Source organism: Natator depressus, chromosome 14, assembly GCF_965152275.1.
Source record: "Natator depressus isolate rNatDep1 chromosome 14, rNatDep2.hap1, whole genome shotgun sequence".
Classification (NCBI taxonomy): domain Eukaryota; kingdom Metazoa; phylum Chordata; order Testudines; family Cheloniidae; genus Natator; species Natator depressus.
Genome location: NC_134247.1, coordinates 39,102,302 through 39,122,236, shown reverse-complemented (window position 1 = coordinate 39,122,236; position 19,935 = coordinate 39,102,302). Strand labels below are relative to the sequence as shown.

Sequence of the window (19,935 nt, the reverse complement as noted above, 5' to 3'; positions counted from 1 at the left end):
TTTTTCTCACATTTTCCCACTGTTTATGTTCCATTGTTATAATTCTCTCATGCTGTTAATAGTAGTAGTAATTTGAATATGGTACCTTTTAAGAACTCTAAAGTTTAAGGGGTGGGGGGAATCAGAAGCCAAGAAATTCATAGTTAAGATTAAATTACAAAAAACCCACATCTTTGGAAAACTGGAAATTTGCAGGTAAGATAGTGAAATCTTTTTAAATCTTTTTTTTTTTTTTTTATAAAGGTAGTATAGACTCAAACCATGGATCTGTGTCTGGATTCATCACTTTAGCAAAGTTTTCTGTGTGGGTAATTTTTATCGTGTGGGTTGTTTGTCAAAAACTGTTCACTTCAACTATAATTTATTATTATATGTGATATCACAGCATTGAACAATATCTCAACAGTGAATCAAGCCAAGCCCACTTATTCACTGATACCGTATATCTCTGTTAAAATGATCTTGGTTAGAACCATTTTTAAGTCCGTTTTTGATCCCTTTCATAGTGTAAGCAGGGCCATCTCTGGTTCCTCGTCTCACCCAAATTCTGCTGTAAATGTATATATTTTTAATAAAAACCACTTCACCTTTGTCCTTGCTTCCAAAGTAATGCCAGTTCAATTTTTTTTTTCCAGAACTTTTTTTCCCGAAGAAATCTCCCTGGATCGCCATTCTGTGCACCATCCTGGTTATTCAGGGTTTTTTTATTGGCCTCTTAATTTATCTCTTGACAACAAAAGGTAATACATTAAATAAGGAAGTAAACTATAAAGAGACGTTCTCTTAATAAACAGTTTTTAAGGTTATATAGTGATGGTGATGACTCCATAGTTAAGGTGGTTACTTTATTTTCAAATTATTTCAAAGTTTGTTTTTGTTCCCCCCTCTAAAATCCCAAAACAGTGATATCAGCACAAAAAAATTATAGCCCTAGGGCTGTGGGTGATTTTTGTTCTGCAAAATTGGAAGTGATTTGAACAAAGGGTTCCCAATTTACAGCATCCTTAACATGGGAATGTTCATCCAAGCTCCATTTTTTTTTCTTTTACCATTTCTTAAGAACAAAACAAAGGAGAAACGTAAAATTTAGTGTATTGGACTTCGCAGCTGAGATCTAGAGTGCAGAACCAAAATACAGTTGTATAAAATGGAAATATTCAACACGGATAAGGCCCAAATTGTCACATGTCACCACTGATTTGAATTGCCTCCGTTTTTTGTGTAATGAATCCAAGGATATGTCTTGACTTCAGAATTAGCCCTGGCTTTCACTCAGATGTTGCTCCTAGCCCCATCTTCCATTCACACACACAATCCTCTGGCCTGAGTTTAGTGGTCCCTTCCACTCAGGCTAGCTCACTCAACTGGGGCTGTGCTTTCACTCAGGCTGGTATTACAGTGAGGGCTCAGGCTAAATCACTAGAATTCTCATGGTCCTCCAGTTCCTTCCCGTAATTCCCCCTGGTGCCCAGAAGGACAGACAAGTTCTCCCAAAAATCCCTGGAAAAGAATCGTAGAATGGCTCAGCTTAGCAGAGCCCAAAGAACCCTGGGATATGTCCCCAGAAGTCCTCGTATTGCACAAGGGTGAGTGCGACAGTAGTGAAGACACAGTAACTTTCTGAGTATGTGTTTGCAGAGCGGCCACAGACCTGGCCTAGGCTAACCTAGATGCTCAGACCCAAGTGCCAGTCATTCAAGTTAACTCTGCAATGAAGACACACCCTGAGACTCCTGGAGCCTGGTTTTAAGATCTGAGGAATCCCAGTTCCAGCTGAAGTCAAAGGTTACTGTAGATGTTGAGCTCTTCTGAAAATTAGGCACAGGGTGTGTCATGCTGGGCATGTTAAAACTCAGGAACCCAATCAATGACCATTTTCACTGTGCACTGGTTTTGTGGGTCCTGGAGCCAAGAGATCTGGGACCCCATTCTGGGACTGCCCCACCTTTTGCACATGCCTGTTTGCATTCGGAGCAGAGTCACTTTATCTTGCTTGTAGTGGACACACAGACACCTTGTTTGGCCACTCTGCCAGTGTACCCCAGGGCAGTCCCTCGGGGAGGTTTGAAGAGCCGTGGGTAAATTTTGACTGTAAAGGGCCTAGTCTTTTTACTGTGGATCCCCGGGGAAAAGAAATGTAATAATAATACTGTATGTATTTCTGCTTGTTTTTTAGAGAAGAGGGCTGCAGAACATAGTAAGTGTTATTCCCTCTCCTTTCACAATATTGTGCACACAGCTGTATCCTTGTTTGGGGGGGTGTTGCTTGTTTTGTGGGTTTTTTATTTCATTTGGTTTTTAATTAAATTTTTAAAAGGTGTTGCAGGCTGGGTTAATATTAAATATGTGGAATTTCACATTGAAAGGAAACTTTAAAAAAAAGTTATGTGACTAAAACCATGTACGTTGAATAGAAATGACCCATCAGCCTTAATCTTGGTAGTGACAATCTAATAGAATAAGAGGCATGAGATTTAACATATACAATGAAGGAAAAATCTAAGGACCTGATTCAGGAAAGTTTTATGCTAGTATTTAAGTGTCTCCCTATTTAGGACTGCCCTTAAGCACATGCTTAACTTTAGGCATGTGTTTTTGTCCCATTGAAGGCAATTGGGACGTAAGCGCGTGTCAAAATTTTGCATGTGCCTAAACCTTTACTTTCTAGTAAGGACATGAGGCACTGAAGATGGAAAGTTTATATTCTAGAAATCAAAGATACAATAAATCCTTAACGCATATTATCAAAATATTAATATTAGTATATTTATTTGCTGTTGTTATTTCAAATCTTTGGAAATAATGATAATGGGTTCAGACCTCCTCCAACTGGGTTGGATACAAAACCAGGGTCTTTCCCTTCTCTCTTGTGAGATTTGGATTGGGTCCGTATGATACAATTGAGGATTTGCCATGGACATCAGTGAGCAAAGCATTAGACCTTCAATAAAAGGGGTTATTTTGTTTTTGGTTTTTGTTTGTTTTAAAGATACACTAAAGTTATCTCCAGTTTAAGTATGATGATATAGAAATAAATATTAGTTACTGGAAATTTCTGTAAACTCGCTATTCAATGTGTAGCCTTTGAAAGAGAACTGCTCATGTACTGTGTACGGATTTCTGACATTATTTCATGGTAATTTTTTACTAGAACTTATAACAAGAGATGTTTGGAAGATGTGTTGGACATTTTGCTCTTTGAAAATTAGTTTCCCCCCAAAAAGTCAAAATATTTAAAAAAAATAATAATGGAACCAAAAAGTTTTAAAAAATGAAAATTGTCATTTCAAATGGACATTTCAGCACAAACTATGGTTTTGTTTGTTTAAATGGAAAAATGATCTGAAAACTGATATTTTAATTTGAAATGAAACAAAAATTGTCTCATTTCTAAATGTTGATTTACATTTTTTTTTTTGACATTTCCCCACAGAAAAAGAGAGGGTTTTTTCCCATGGGAATCATCATTTTTTCTCCAAAAATTACCATTTCAATTAAATATTTTTTGCAGGAAAAGTTTTCAAACACATTTTTGACCAGATTTACTTATAACCGTTTCCCCCTTTCCACTCCTCACATTTCATTCTGTATAATATTGCTGCCTGCTAATTCAGTGTTCGTTCAGAGGAGTTCTCATTTCTTATTCTTGATTGCAGGGTGGAGAGACTGCCTTAGAGAAGCAGGTAATAAATGTTCATATTTTATCAAAGCCCAAATCCCATCCCCTGAAGGGTTCCTAACATTCTGTTTGCTTTTTTGACTGCCGCTGCACACTGAGCAGATGTTTCAGAGCAGGGTTGACCATTTTGGTTGGACGTATTTCTGGAGATTTCATCACACTACCTCATCTTTAATTAAAGATGAAACTTTAATTCCTGGAGACTCCAGGAAACTCCTGGAGGGTTAGCAACCCTATGTCATAGAACTATCCACAATGACTCCAAGGTCTCTTTCTTGAGTAGCAACAGCTAATTTAGACCCCAACATTTAGTTGGGATTACATTTTCCAGTGTGCAGTACTTTGCGTCTATCAGCATTGAATTTCATCAGCCATTTTGCTGTAGGCAGTTTCCTTGCTCAGAAATCCCTTGGTCTGCCACACCAGCAACCTGTGTGCCCAGGGAGTTCTGGCCCAGATCCACAAACCCAGCCAAGACACCTAATTCCAAGTTTTAGGCATTACTGTGATCCACAAAACCCCTGCCTGGCTGCCACCTGAACGGAGGTGTCTGAACTCGGGGACTTTCACTGCAAAAATGTAGGGACCAAGGGCCTAAGTTTCTGCCTCTGGGCAGGCACAGCGCTGCCTCCCTCTAGGCACCCAGGTGCCTTTCTCCCACCTACACCTCCATGTGAGCCAGGAGCCAGGGAAGACAGCCTGTCTTGTCTGTGGGGCCCAATCTGGTAGGGGGCCTCAGAGGCCACCGAGCTCTGTGTAGCCAATGCTTAGGGTACTCACCCACAGCGGCTCAGGCTCCATGGGGAGCTCTTATCACAGCCCAGCTCTGGTTGCATGGGGGTGGGACTTTGGGGGAAGAGTAGGAGCAGGGGCTGGAGGCCACGTAGGTGGGTGGGTCCACAGGGGGGAGAGGAGGAGCAGGGAGTGGGGGCCACGGAGCGGGGTAGGGCCATAGGGGGAAGAGGAGGAGCAGGGACTGGGGCGGAGCCACAGGGGGAAGAGGAGGAGCAGGGGGCAGGTCCACGGAAAGGGGTGGGGCCAGACGGGGGAGAGGAGGAGTAAGGGTGGGGCCACAGAAAGAGGCGGGGCCTGATGTACCCTCCACCCTCTACCGAGGTTCTGGGACTGTTGGCTAGAGCACTGACCTGAGAGATGGGAGATCCCTGTTTTAATCCCTTCTCTTGAGCAGGCAGAGTTAGGCATCTCCTCCAGCCCAGGTGAGCACCCTAGTCGCTGGACTAAAGGTTAGAAGGGAATGTGCATTTTTCCTCACCCCCACTGTTTTGTGTAGAACTAGCCAGCCTCTGAGCACATCTACCAGCTCAGGCCCTGCAGGCAGGAGAGGCATTCAGCAGCCTGCAGCCCCCAGGTTCATGGATCTCAAGCAGAGATAGGCACCTCCATGCTGTCCAGACTTGGGCATTATCTCCATGAGCAGGGTGGGGCTTAGCACACACCCCTCCCACCAGTTAGTTTAGGCAGCGCCCTGTCTAGCATGCCGGCTTTTGTGAATCCCCTCCTTAAAGTGCATCTACCCTGCAGAGTATTCTTGTGGCAGCGCATAGAGTGCATACGCTACACGCCCCCCTAGCACGGGTATAAATAGCAGCTGTAGACGGTGAGGCACGGCTTAGGCAAGTAAAGACACCCATACCCTGTGGGTATGTACCCTACGTGGCTCTGTACATGCCCAAGCAACACCTTCCCCAGAATGGGCTGCTGCCTCCCCACTGCCAGAGCCTTTCACCTCTGTAGGTTTCAGAGTAACAGCCGTGTTAGTCTGTATTCGCAAAAAGAAAAGGAGGACTTGTGGCACCTTAGAGACTAACCAATTTATTTGAGCGTGAGCTTTCGTGAGCTACAGCTCACTTCATCGGATGCATACTGTGGAAATTGCAGAAGACATTATATACACAGACACCATGAAACAATCCCTCCTCCCACCCCACTCTCCTGCTGGTAATAGCTTATCTATTTATCTACTTATCTAGAGTGGGGTGGGAGGAGGTATTGTTTCATGGTGTCTGTGTATATAATGTCTTCTGCAATTTCCACAGTATGCATCTGATGAAGTGAGCTGTAGCTCACGAAAGCTCACGCTCAAATAAATTGGTTAGTCTCTAAGGTGCCACAAGTCCTCCTTTTCTTTTCACCTCTGTAGGGAGCTGCTGGAGCCCTTCCCCGCCACAAGGGAAGACGCAAGCCGTGGGGAAAGGCTCTGGTGAGGGGAGACGGTGAGAAAAGTCTCCGACAGCTCTCCACTGCCAGGGCCTTTCCCCGTTGCCCCCACCCTGCCCGAGCCTTTCACTGAGACGTGTAGCTACACCTCACAGTGTCGATACAGCCTGCTTTTCACTGCAGCGTGTGGCTACATGAACCCTGCACAATACTGCCCGTGGTGTGCAAACTAGATGTAGCTTTAGGGGCCTCTCTCTCTCCCCATTCATATAGGAAGCCTAGGCACCTCACTCAGGATTTGGGGTTCCCATTGTTTTCACAGTGATTTTCTAGGTGCCTAAAAGTTAGGTGTTGTAATGCTGAGTGTCCCTTGGTGGAATGGGGGGCTCTGGTCTCTCTGCTTCCTCTCGGGTCACTCTCACATCCCTCTGGCTCTCTCTCTCTCTCTCACTCACTCACTCACCCCCCCCCAAGCCCCTGCATCTGCAACAAAGGAAACCCCTCAGACCTTGAAACTTCGCTCTGTCCTGCATTTGTAGCTTTCCTTGGAGATGCTTTTACTACGTAAAGGGGCTTGATTGCTCCTCCCATGGCTTGTAACAGAGTGAGCTCTGCACACCCACTGGCTTTAAGGAGGTTTTTGATTGATTTTTTTTTTTTTTAATTCAAGACCACGCACGCACGCTCGCTCTCGCTCTCTCTCTCTCTCGCATAATCATACTGTTGTTTCTCCTGTTCTTACCTGAGGGGATCCAGCAATGATCCCTGATCTCAGCTTGAGAGAAAGCAGAAGCATTAACAGTGGCCGATTTCTCCTGGTTGGAAAATGGAAGGGAAAAAAAAGTTTTGCAAAAAAATACTTTTAAAATGCTTTCCTTTTGAAGTGTTTAATATTTTTCTGTTTTAGGATTTTATGAGGAATTTTTTTTCATGTTTTTTATTTTAAAATGGTCAGAATTGATTTTTTTTTATTTATTTATCCAAAACCTGTGTTTCGGCAAATGAAAAGTTGGGATAACATTTGTGATCATTTTAAAATATTAATTAAAATCTGTTCATCATCCAGCCGTCCTTCCTCCCCCCAGATATACAATCAAGAGAAAGGAGATAAACTGATTCACTCTCCAGCTGGGGCAGATTCTGTCACTGACATGATCAAACCCTCCCCCAGGGCTCAGCTCTGTCTCTAACACTCTGATTCTCTTACTCTCTCCAGAGAGGGTGACCCTGGATCCAGACTCAGCAAATCCCTACCTCATCTTGTCGAAGGATGGGAAAACAGTCAGACTGGAAAGCGCAGATGAGAAGCTGCTCGCCAATCATGAGGGATTTAGTTATTCTCCCTGTGTGCTGGCCTCTGAGGGATTCACCTCTGGGACACATTATTGGGGGGTGGAAGTCGGGAGCAAAGGAGGCTGGGCTATGGGGGTGGCCAGAGAGTCTGTGAGGAGGAAGGAAGGAGTAGTGATCCTTAATCCTGAGGAGGGGATCTGGGCTATAGAGCGACAGTGGTGGGGTGAGTTCTGGGCTCTCGCTAGCTCTAAGACACGCCTGTCCCTAAGTAGGAAACCTGAGAAGATTCGGGTTTCTCTGGACTATGAAGGGGGGCAGGTGGAATTTTTCGATGCTGATAATGTGAAACCGTTCTACACTTTCCACTTGGCCTCTTTCGCTGATGAGAAAATCTTCCCTTTCTTCCGGGTTGGGGGTGCAGGAGCCCACCTCAGACTGTGTCCGTGAAAAAGGGTACATTATTCCACTTGGACTCACTCAGATGTGTTCTCATCAACTTAGGATATCTTTCATTCAGTTTATAAAGATCACTTACAGCTCCTCTTTAGCTTCGTACTAATTTCCTGTAAATAAAGAAATTTTGAAATAATGGATGTATTTTCTGTTCTTCTCTTGTCTACTTTATTTATTTCAGCTGCAATTTTTGGGGGGAAGGGTCTGCTTCCCCGTTAGGGTCACAGATGCCCTCTTGACAGTCTGATAAGAGCCTGAGGCCTAGTCTACACTACAGAGTAAGGTTGATGCAAGGTATCTGACGTTGACCTAACCAGGGAACTAAAATACCTGCCCCGCCACAGCAATTTAATAACTCCACTCCATGAGAGGTGTAGAGTGAAAGTCGATGTAGTTAGGTCGACACAGTGTCAGTGGAGACACTGAGTTACTTACAATGAGTGTTACTAGCTTTCAGAAGCCGGCTTACAATGCCCCCCATTGGCAGTACAATCAATACAAGCGCTCCCAGTGAGGACGCACACCGCTGACACAAGGAGCAAGGTGTAGGAATGCACAAGCCACATAATTACTGCAGCAGCTGTATGCTGATGTAAGTTAGGCCTACTTAATTTTGTAGTGTAGACATGTCCTACGAGGAGTTGTGATCAGTTTCCTTTCATTTGATGTTATGATTCTTGTGATTTATGTATCAATATAAGTGCTATGATCATGCTTTTCTGGGTTCACGATTTGATCAAATTCCCGCAGTCGTCCATTCTGTCTAATTCATAAAAGACCAATGCCCAAAAGCCCCAACAACGATGGGACAACATTAGGTTGTGCACTGTTCAAACCCAGAAAAGAAACCATCTTTCCTCTGAAAGGGTTATGGTACAGCTGTTTGAAAAATGTTCCTCTCTGCTCTCCTCTAGTCGGAAAAAAAAAAAAAAACAGATTAAAATGAAGAACAAATGTTTTGGTTGAACGTTCCATAGAATTTTTTGACTTTTCATCCAAAACTTGAAACACAAAAAAACTGAAAATTTTCAACCACAAAATTTCTCAGTTTTCAACCAAAAGTTGAAATTTTTCTTACTCTCTGTGGAACGTTTCATGTATTCAGAAGCTTAATTTTCTGTCAAAAACCAATTTTGATGGAAATTTTTCAACTAGACCTAGTTAACAGGGAATACACATTGTGCTGCTCTCAGGGAAACTTCACTATTCTTTGTCCTTGTCCTGTTGGTCTCTTAGTCTTTGATCCAGCAAAGCACTTAAGCACATGCTTAACTTTAAGCCTGGGAGTAGGCCTATGAAATTCAATGGGGCTAACAACATATTTAAAGTTACACAGCTTGTCCATCGCTTTACTTGCCTGGATCGTCCGCTTATAAAGGAAATCAAACAGAAAGGATGGTACTGTTCTTGGGCTACAGAAAAATATACTGATTCTAGTGATAAGGAAGGATGGGGTTGTAAACAGCAGCCAAGAGCTCACAGAAAGTGAAGAAACTCTGAGGATATCTTCTGGTTAAAAAAAAAAAATAGAAATGTTGACACAGGCACCTGCTGTGACAATCAGGGTCAGCCACCCCAAGGGGAGAATAGAAGGTTTCACTCCCCCACCAAAAAGCAGTTAAACCAACCGATTGCATACAGCGTCATAGTACTGTAAAACTGTATTCAGCAAGGTCTTTTACAAAAGCTTGTAATGTTCTGACACTGATGGCCATTGTCAGCTATGAAGACAGACTGTGGTTATGAGTTTATGTATTTGTGTAGAGAGAAAACTGGGATCATGATCTGTAGTGCAACTTTAGCTACACCTTATGGCAGAGTGGGAAGCAGTCAAGCGGGGAGGGGCACCTCCAAATCCAGTTGTGTCCATGAAACTGGCCTCAAGTGACAATCCATTGTCCAGCCTGAGGAGAGAACAATGGTGAACTATCACAGTTAATGGAAAGACACTGAGACAACTAGAAATTGAAGAGCACATTCCCAGCTCCAGAACATTAAGTCAAGAGGGAGGTTTCCCCACTGAATAACCAGGCATCATCCTGGATTGGCAGAAAAAAGAAAAAGCCTTTTAAGAACAGGCTTGGAGCTGAGGTTTGTCTCCAGAGCTGGGGGACAGTCCAGAAGCAGAAGGCTATTCCCTGAGTGATGCTGTGATAAAAGAAGGGGGGAGGGGGTAGCTACCTTTTATGGACACCCAGCCAGCCAGTTAGCTATAAAATCCCTGTTAGTAGCTGTTCTCTACTTGCTTTACCTGTAAAGGGTTAAAAAGTCTGACTGCATGCATAGGTGCATGAAATATGTGTCCACAGTTAAGCACCTGTTATGGAGTGTTGCTGAATATTGGTGGAATTAATTGTTGAATCCAGGTGGTCAGAATCCTCCATGAGATTAGCCAACGAGGCGGGCATGTCTCCACTTCTAATCTGGTATGGGTTTTCTGTGTATGCACTAAATGATCTGCAACAACACCTGCATGATCTGTACTACACACCGCATTTCTATCCTGTGATCAAGTCAATGTTGCCTTGTATCTTTGTGGCCATTGCTGTGGAAGGGTGGCTAATGGGTGTTTTTTTTTTATGGGGTATGGCTACACTAATAAAAGTGCTACAGTGGCACTGTCACACTGCTGTAGCAATTCAGGGTAGACACAACCTATACCGCTGGGGGGGATTCTCCCGTTGGCATAGGTAGTCCACCTCCCTGAGAGGCAATATCTACATCAATGGAAGAATTCTTCTGTCAACCTAGCACTGTCTACATGGGGACTTAGATTGGCTTAACAACGTCTTTCAAGGCGGATTCCCCACTCTGGCACTTTGAGTGCAGAAGGTGGGGCCCTGCAAGGCTTTTAAAAATTAATACTAGCCACTCCAGGCTTATATTAAACTCCCAAGGTTACAGCTTCTCTCTGACCTTGGCTTGCTAGATGCTGCCACTACCCAAGTGCAAAAACAACCCCTTTGGACCCAGGAAGGCGCACTTGGGAATTCCTCCCTGTGGGGTACCCTCAAGCCCTTTCACCCCCTCCGGGGAAGAGCTGAGAAAGAAAACAAAGGAAATCAGCTGTTGCCACCACCTAATTAAACATGCACAAACCAAAAAACCCAATCTTGTTCTTAAAAAAGGTAAATTTTATTAAAAACAAAAAGAAAGAAAATATATCTGGAACTTAGGCTATTGCTAGATTTAAAAAGAGCAAATATAATAATTAAGCAACAAGAATGGTTTTCTTGAGGTCCACCTTAAAGGTTACAAGCAAAACAAAAGCACCTGGGGTTAGCACAGAGGAGTCCCCAAGCCTTACAGAAATAAAAGAGATAAACCTAATCACGTCTTCCTCGACATTTCCTGATCTGCTTACATATCTGGGGTTTCAAATGAGTAGTTCTAGGTATGATTTGATTTTTCAAACCTGGCGCAAGCTTCTTACAGCATTGCTGCTTCTGTGTCTCCTCTCCAGAGAGAACAACAACAGACAAACAAAAGGGGAGTCTTGTTTCAATTTTAAAAAGTTCTAGCCTTCCCATTGGCTCTTTTGGCCAGGTTCCTACTCACTTTCAGTGAGCTGCAACAACTGGGGTTGCAGTGTTAGGAAAATGATCTGAAATGTATTTTGAATAGACACAATGCAGTGCTTCATAAAGAGCAAAAACAATTCTCATGGGATTACTTGATCTTTGTGCTGTTAACCCTCTAACCAAGAAAAAAAGGGAGTGTCTATTACGTTATAAAAACAATCAGTTAGCTAAATCCTTTTCAGGCAAAGTTCACTTGCCTGGCTGACTCTTCTGGGAAGTTTCATGATCTTTAGTGTGCCGACAGACTTTATAAACTCTTTCTCTGTTTTTCTGAGTTAGTTTATATTTTAAGGACTATTGCATTGTATCAATTTGCACAGTTAATTTTGGCTATAAAATAGCAGCGTGTGGACGATAACAGCTTTTCCTTTCCTTGCAGGTTTTTAAGAGTCCTTTTTTTGTTCCAGACTGCTACGTCTTGCTTTCCTCTTGCAGAGTTTGATGGGTTTGAAAGGCAAGTAGCAGAGGAACTGGAAAGTTGCAGTCATCTCAGACGCTGTCAGGTGGGGAGATGCAGCTCTTCTCTTATGACACAGCCACGGCTGAGCTGACTGTCTCAATACCAGCTGATTCAAATAGCCAGGTGCCACAAGATACCTGAATGCAATAATGGTTTTTAAAAGCCTCACATTCCTGCTTTTTTGTGAGCTACAGTAAATATCACAAATCATTATTACATTCTAAAGCACAGCATCATGAGACTACACCTGCCCCAGGAGATCACTTGGAATACTGGCCCCGATGCACAAAAAGACTTAGGCACCTCAGCCCCTGATTTAGGCACCTAAAGCCGCGTTTGAGCACTACTGCAAGCCACAAAATCTCTGCTCAGTTGCTGCCTTACCCTGTAGGTGCCTGACCTCTCTAGGCACCTCCATTCCTGCCTCCCTCTATGTATCCAGTTACCTATCTCCCACCTAAGCCCCGGGGTCAGGAGCAGTGAAAACATCGTAAAAGTGGGGGGGTCACCAGCACTCAAACTGTGGGCCCGCTCCCCTGTACTGCCCTTCCCCTTCCCTCTAGCCACCACTCACTCCTCTCCGCCCCTGCCCCCTCCCCCTCATCATACACCCTTATGACTGGAAAAAAGTGGGAGGGCCATGGCGCCCCCCTGCCCCCTGTTCCGGCGCCCCTGCCCTGGGTGATGCACGAAGCAGGAGAAGATGCGCGGAGAAGCACCTACTTCTCCTGCAGGGCCCAATGTGGTAGGTAGAGCACTCCCCCAGGATATGGGAGAACCAGCTTCAACTGCCCCCCGCCCCAGTGGGGAGAAGGGATTGGAACAGGGGTGGGGGGGTGTTTCCCCTCTCTCAGCAGAGCATGAGGTCTGAGCAAGGGTTTTGACATCACTACAGTGTGTCCCCTTTCCCTGCAGCGTGTATCAAATGAGTGAATCGAAAGGGAAGGGCTAAGCTGTTGTGCACAACCCTACAGGGTTCAACAACCACCTGGACTAGCCACGGCCTCAGCTAAAGAGCAAACCCTTCTGCACCCTCTGGGATTCAGAGACACAATGAACCAAAATGACACCGAAACTCCTGAGGAACAAAATGGCCACCACATGTTGAACTCAAAGAGCTGCATAGGCCCCTGTGGTTCTGGGGCCCCAGGACTGGCCACCAATCAGCTGGCTGGCAGGCCCTGGGGTGGCCAGCAGAGCAATGAGCGGCTGGCAGGAGGCGCTCAGGGGCAGTGGAGAGGACCGAGCAGCCAGTGCAAGGAGGGGGAAGGAGGTGGGAAGAGGCAGGGCGCGGGCGAGGCCTCGGGAGAAGAGGCAGTGCAGGAGCGGGGCCCCCAGGCGGAGTGGGGGTGGAGCACCCACCGGGGGAAAAAATATCAGCACCTATGAAGAGATGTGCTACGGGGTTCTTTACAGCAAAGTTCACATGTTTTGGCTCTTCAGACGTAATTCACTGTGGGAAACCAAAACCAGAAATATGTCACCCAAGAAAGCCCCCTCCCCTAGGAAAAAGAAGTTCCTAACATTTTTCCAATTACTACCCATAGTGGGACAGATGTGGAACCACTGTAAACAGAAATAAGATCCAGACAAGGTCACAAGACGGTATGAAACCCACTAACCCACCTGTCGCAGCGCCAATCAGCGGAGATTTCACCTCACTTAAAACAGTGATGTTTTCTCAAGGAGAAAGGGACAGAAAAATTCTTGCCAGTGGAGAGACAGTCAGATGAGAGACAGAATGATCCAAACCATGCAATTTTGGAAGGTGTGCTAATGAAAGGGGCTTAAGAACCTACCCAGAATAGAATAAAAGAGCAGCTGCTTAACTGACCTACAAACGACGGAAAATCCACAAAAGCAGCTTTTCAACTCAGAAGCCTTATGAGAATACAATGCAAATAACTAGCTAAGGAGTTATAAACAAAACCAAACCATATCCCTGTTACAAACAAAACATTACACAGACACCACAACAAATGTCTTCATTTTCTTTTAGCCATGATATTCTACCAAAGAGGAAGGGCACCAGTCCTGGAGATACTGCAAAACCAGGTTGATGCATGGAGTAAACTCCTAATCCAGCTCCCTGTTCCAAAAATCCATTTAATATGTAGTCATTAGATAAAGAACATATCAGATATTAAACTGGTAAGAACAGGTATTATGCTTGATCTTAGCTAACAAAGGCCAAGAAGCAATACTCCCAGTGTGTGGCAGACAATAGTTCAGTCTCCAGATGATTGTAATGCTTTAGCCTAATCCAGATGATTGGGCTTTTTGCAGGGGTAATTTAACGGGGTGGGGTATAGTGGAACGGGCAGGAGGTCAGATTAGCTGATCTGTTGGTTCCTTCTGGCCTTAAACTCTATGAATCTGATTCAAAGAACCACAACCTTCCTCCTCTTCTGCTCCTATGAACTACCCCGAGTCTGGGCAAACCATTTAGAGAGACGCTTTAGGGTCTCTGTCGTGTAAGTTGTTGATTTACAGAATGTTCGGGGCAGCCGGTTTCCTTGAAGCGAGCTCCTCACAGAGATAGGCAGCAGCCAAATGGGAGCTCTGTGGATCACACTTAGCACCTAAAACCTGGGCTTTGGCACCCAAGTACCTCACTGGACCCGGGCCAAGCTGCCTCTGGGCAAATCCCTCTTGACGAAACCTCAGCTACAGCTCCCAGAAGAGCGTGGATTCTTCTTAAAACACTGGCGTCTTTTACTGCTTCAGCCTCTGGACTTTTCACCCTGGAACCCCCTCATGGAAAGCAGCTCACTGGGCTTGGACCCAGGAGCTCAGACGGTGGCTTGGCCTGCTCGGTAGCCATCTTTTTATGCAGCAGTTCTGCAACACAAAGAAACGGTTTGATGTCCCTGAAAACTGAGCTTTAATCTCATTAATGAGCGAGTGCATTTACTGAATGGAGAACGTGTGACCTGTTTCATCCTGAGCGTTTATACATCAATGACTCATGCATAACACGCATGATATTAGCGCCATATCCCCATCCTTTGAGTTTGGGATATTTAAACTGTGCCGTCCAGGCTGAGCACAGTGACAATCAGCCAATGTTATGTGGCCACAAGCTTATCAAAGTTTTTTTTCCCTAGTGACAGCACAAGTCCCAGAGTGTAGAAACATCACATCACCTTGCAATGCCTCCTATCACATCATATTAACATGCAGGCTTCTTCCTAGAGGCGTTTTTGGTCAGCGGGAAACAAATCCCCTAGTCCTGCCAGCTCCCTCCAAACGACCCGCAACATGAAAATAATAACACAGCAAAATAGGGAAAACACCAAGCAGAAAATAACTCAATATCCATTGAAAATTGGTCTGTTTACCATAAATGTAAGGACGCCATACAACATGGCATGATTATTTCATAACGGGAAAAGGAATGAAAGACAAAATTTGAGCAAAGTGCAATTTTTTAAGGGCACTGACATGGCTCCGCTTGTCATGAACTAAAGCAGTAAACGGACAGACTGAATCACATTGTCGGATCAACAGCATTTACCCTAATCTCATATCACGCGGCTTAGTGTGTTTCCTTCTTTTCTTCCCTTCACTTGTATTCCACTATCCCTCGCTTCGCATCCATCAGGCACTAACCTTACAGGCTGCTCGAGTGCACTGGATCACAGAGGAGAGTGACAAACAGGCTACGCAGTCCATAGGCCAAGGATTTTGTTTTTTCCTATCTCAATTACGCCCTCCTCTCTATGGCTTGACAGTCCACAGACTGCAGCCTTTAGGGTCACATAAATTGCATAGTAGAAAGTCTGTGGGGAGACAAGAGTCCTCCAGGGTCAAAGAGAATAGGTTGTCTGAGGCTAGAGAGGCTAATTTCAGGGTCTGTGCTATTTATTGGGTGGAATATAGGAGCTAAAGGTGTTAACGTGACCCTGTTACTGTTCAGCATTAAACAGTGTGAAACAAGGTCTAGGGTTTGGAATACAGAGACCTCAGCCTGCTTAGCTCTATGATAAACCCACCATTAAAAACCCTTTTAATCTTGTATTGAAGATGCAGGAAAGAAGCAAAACCAGTTAGGGCCTTTGAAATGTAAAGCAATAAGTCAGGCTTTCATTTTAACAACACCCCTTGTTCCCTTTCCCAGGAGCCGGAGAGAGTTTTCAGAAGGAATTCCCGCCCCCGCGTTTGACAGGCTCTGGGATGGTACTGGAGATGGTACTAACCGTCATCCCAGGTGGTGTTTGGGATTCAGCTGGAGGTGGCAGGGGTGGTGATGTCACCTGGAGCCCTCTTTGGGGTCCGGTCTGGTCAGACCGTCTCTCAGAATCAGGATGAAAAAGGCCTGGGGGGACCCAGGAAGTGGTAGAGGTGGCAGCCATGCCGGTGAAGTTTGCTCTGATGGCCTCTGTCCGTTTTTCCTCCTCTGTGCCTTCTTTAAGGACCACGGGTGGAACAGCCCAGCTCATCATTTTGTCTGCCAGTTAGGGCTAATATTCAACACACCGATTTTGGTCATAGGTGGCAAGTATAATAGGCCAAGGGAGGCTAAGCCTCCCCTGGCGCAGCCACCACTGCCCCAGCACCAGAGCCATGGTGGCCCCACCTGCGCTCTCCGCCTCTTCCCGTCCCTGCTCTGCCCCTCCTGCGGCCCCCACCACCCGCCTCTGCCTGAGGAGTCCCTCCTCTTCTCTCCTCCACTCCATCCCCCCTCCCCTGAAAGGCCCCCCCACCTGCCACATCCCTCCTCTCCTCTCCTCTGCCTCCCCTCTTCCATGAGGCCCTCACAGAGGAGAAGGGGTGGAGGAGAAGAGGGACACGGTGGGCAGCGGGGCCCTCACGGAGGAGGGCAGTGGAGGAGAGGAGGAAAATGGAGAGCGCGCGCAGCGGGGGCCTCACTCGGGGGAAGGTGGGTGTGAAGGAAAAGAGGAACGCAGGGAGAGAATCATAGAATCATAGAATATCAGGGTTGGAAGGGACCTCAGGAGGTCATCTAGTCCAACCCCCTGCTCAAAGCAGGACCAATCCCCAATTAAAGAGCGGCTGGTGGTGGGGGCCTCGCGGGGTGGGGAAGAGAGGAGGAATGCTGCAAGCGGCTGTTGGTGGGGGGCTTCGCGGGAAGGGGCCAAGCAGGGGCAGGGCCTGGGGTGGAGTGTAGGCAGGGCCATGAGCAGAAGAGGCAGGGCTGCAGGGAAGTTTCACCCACCATCCATGAATTGGGTTAATTAATTGCCAACTCCAAGTCTCTTGTTTTTACTGAGCATGACTTCAACAGTTCTTTCATTATATGATTGTGGCCTGGTTGTTTGGACTAATGCCATTGTTTTAAAAAAAAAATTTCTGGGGACCCAGTTGAAGAAAATTGTTGACGCCTGAGACCCAGCGGAGCTGGGGATGAGGCGCTTGTGGTGTGGAAGGGGCTCAGGGCTGGGGCAGAGGGTTTGGGTGTGGGGGTGAGGGCTGCGGGGTGGCGCCGGGAATGAGGTGTTCAGGGTGTGGGAGGGGGCTCTGGGCTGGGGCAGGGGTTGGGCTGCAGGAGGGGGTCAGGGCTCTGGGCTGGCGTTGCAGGCTCTGGGGTGGGGCTGGGGATGAGGGGTTTGGGGTGCAGGAGGAGCTCTAGGTTTGGGGGGGCTCAAGGCTGGGGCAGGGGGTTGGGGTGCAGGAGAGGGGCAGGGATCTGGGCTGGGGGTGCATGCTCTGGGGTGGGGTCAGGGATGAAGGGTTTGGGGTGCAGAAAGGGGTTTGGACTTACCTCCAGCGGCTCCCAGTCAGAGGTGCAGGCGGGGTGCAGAGGCAGGCTTCCCGGCTAGAAGCGGCTAGAAGCAGGTCCGGCTCCTAGGCAGAGGTTCACAAGCAGCTCCGCACGGCTCTCGCCCACAGGCACCGGCCTCCCCAGTTTCCATTGGCCAGTTCCCAGCCAATGGGAGCGCGGAGCCGGTGCTCGGGGCGGGGGAAGTGCGCAGAGCCCTGTGGCCCCCCTGCCTAGAAGCCGTACCCGCTGCTGGTTGCTTCCAGGGCGCAGCGCGGTGTCGGAGCAGATGGGCACTAGCCTCCCTTAGCCGGGCAGCACCGCCAACAGGACCTTTAACATCCCGGTTGGTGGTGCTGACCAGAGCCGCTAGGGTCCCTTGGTGCTGAGCAAGGCGACCCAGTGCCTTAAATGCCGTGACCCAGTACTGAGTCGCGACCCGAACTTTGAAAAACGCTGGACTAATGTAATCTCTCTGTCTGGTTTGCGTAGCTTTTCCCATCAGCATTTGTTATCATAAGCCATTGTGACACCTTACAAATTTTTACATCCCATTGACGCAAATTTGTAGCTCCAATTATTACAACAGGCCCAGGTCCTCCCTGGGATATTCCCCCCACGTCTCTGGCTCAAAAGTCTGAGCTGGGATCCTGCCCCCACTCAGGGCTTCTGAGGCTACACCCAGAGGCTGCTCTAGACAGTTGCTTAAGGTGGCAGATTTTGGGACCACCCCTGCTTCCTTCCATGGTTTCGGCCATATTTGGGGCAACCCACCTAGCTCCATGTTGGTGTCCAGCCCCCACAGGCCCTGCTACCCAGGCAAACATGGCTCCTGTAGCTGCGACTTCAACAGGCGAGGAGCTCATGTGGATATAAGTGAGGGGTTGGAGTGTAATTTGTATTTATTTATTTACAGAGTATGCATCAGGCCTGTTTTCTTGACTCTCTCATCTTATTAACATGCAGCATCTGACCCTGTTGGTGTTTTGCCCCAGAGGGAATGCAATCCCCCTGGTCCTGCCTGTTTCGTCCAGGCCTTAGCTCCCTTTAATCCTTAGCTAGAGCGGGTCAGAGTCTCACCCGAACCCCAGGAGCTGTACAACTGCCTAGAGCCTCACTCCATTCAGCAAGCGCTAATCTGCGTCAGGGAGGGGAACGTCCAACTGTTGCTCCAGGCTATGGCCCAGCAGAAAATCTAGGGGCGACTCCTCTTCCCAGAAGGGACCATGGCTGCTGCCAAGCCAAGAGTCTGCAGGAGGAAGCTCACTGTCTCCTCCATCTGGAGTGTTTTAAAGCCCCGCTGTCTACAGACTGCCGACAATTTCTGGGGAGCCTGCAGCCCTACAGTGCTCAAGAGCCTGTCATGCTGGGTCCCATGTGCGAGACAGGGCAGGGGAACAGCAAGCCTGAGGCTTAGGAATGAGATCAGTACCTGGGTACCTAGACTGAGGCAGCTGTGCACATGACCAGTAGATTTTTTAGCACCTAGAGGACTTAGAAGAAATCTAAGCACATCGGGACTCCAGACACCTACTGCGTTGGGCAGCAGCTGGGCAGGGGTTTTGAGGATGAGTGACAGCTAAATGTTGGATTCAGGTACCTAACGTGGCATTTAGGCACCAAGCCCTTTTGTGGATCTAGCCCTAGGTGCCTAAACCTGCTTTGAAAACCCCACGAGGCCCCCCATCGCATCCTCAGGTGCCTAATACCTTTGAAAACTCCAGCCCCAAGTTGTTTTTTTGAAAAACTTGCCCGAAAGTCTAATGTGCTTTAAAAATCAGTTCAGTATAATCGGGGCCTCAGACCACTCACATCTCTTAACCATAAACAGAGCCCTACTAAATTCAAGGCCATGAAAAACGCGTGACGGCCCGTGAAATCTGGTCTCTCCCCGTGAAACCTGGTCTTCGCGGGAGAGCAGTGTTGCTCAGATGGGGGGGGGGGGGGCCTGACACAAAAGAGCGTGGCAGGAGTCACAAAGTTATTCTGGGAGCTCATGGTATTACCATCCCGACTTCTGCACTGCTGCCTTCAGAGTTGGGAGGCTGCTGACCGAGGGCTCAGCTCTGCAGGCAGCAGCGCAGAAGGGTGGCCATCCCATGCCATGCTGCCCGTACTTCTGCGCCGCTGCTGGCCGCGGCTCTGCCCTCAGCACTGGTCTCCCAGCCCGCAGCCGCCGCTCTGCAGCTGCTCCACCCTGGAGGCAGCGCCGCCGTCAGCAGCAGCACAGGAGGGTAACAATACTGCAACCCCCCCTCCCCACAATAACCTTGTGACCGCCCCCCCCCCACACACACACAACTCCTTTTTGGGTCAGGACCCTCACAATTACAACCCCGTGAAGTTTCAGATTTAAATAGCAGAAATCATGAAATTTACCATTTTTTAAAATCCTCTGACCGTGAATTTGGTAGGGCCCTAATCATAACAGCATGGGGCTTTGCATGGCATCGCTAGGTGGTACGGTCTGACAGTCGGTGCTCTATGTCTGAACAGACCCATTTTTAACGTTTATTGCTAAAGTCATTGACAGATTTCCTTTTACCTTCTTTGAAAAGGTGTTCTGTAT

The 19,935-nt window shown here is 47.1% G+C and overlaps 1 protein-coding gene and 1 non-coding gene across 6 annotated transcripts in view; one reads left to right on the top strand and one right to left on the bottom strand.

Moving 5' to 3' along the window:
- The window catches only part of LOC141998483 (butyrophilin subfamily 1 member A1-like), a 34,482-nt gene extending 25,972 nt beyond the window's left edge, over window positions 1-8,510 (top strand). For all 5 annotated transcript variants that reach the window (XM_074971339.1, XM_074971342.1, XM_074971337.1 and 2 more), the window contains 4 exons: window positions 636-740; window positions 2,177-2,197; window positions 3,657-3,683; window positions 7,074-8,510. In XM_074971339.1, coding sequence (XP_074827440.1) covers window positions 636-740; window positions 2,177-2,197; window positions 3,657-3,683; window positions 7,074-7,597 — 677 coding nt within the window. In that variant the 3' untranslated portion in view covers window positions 7,598-8,510. The remainder of the gene's footprint in view (window positions 1-635; window positions 741-2,176; window positions 2,198-3,656; window positions 3,684-7,073) is intronic.
- A 5,152-nt stretch (window positions 8,511-13,662) lies between these two features.
- Window positions 13,663-13,846, bottom strand: LOC141999114 (U2 spliceosomal RNA). Its single transcript, XR_012641972.1, has one exon. It is a non-coding gene; the product is annotated as a U2 spliceosomal RNA (small nuclear RNA).
- Between the last annotated feature and the right edge of the window lie 6,089 nt (window positions 13,847-19,935).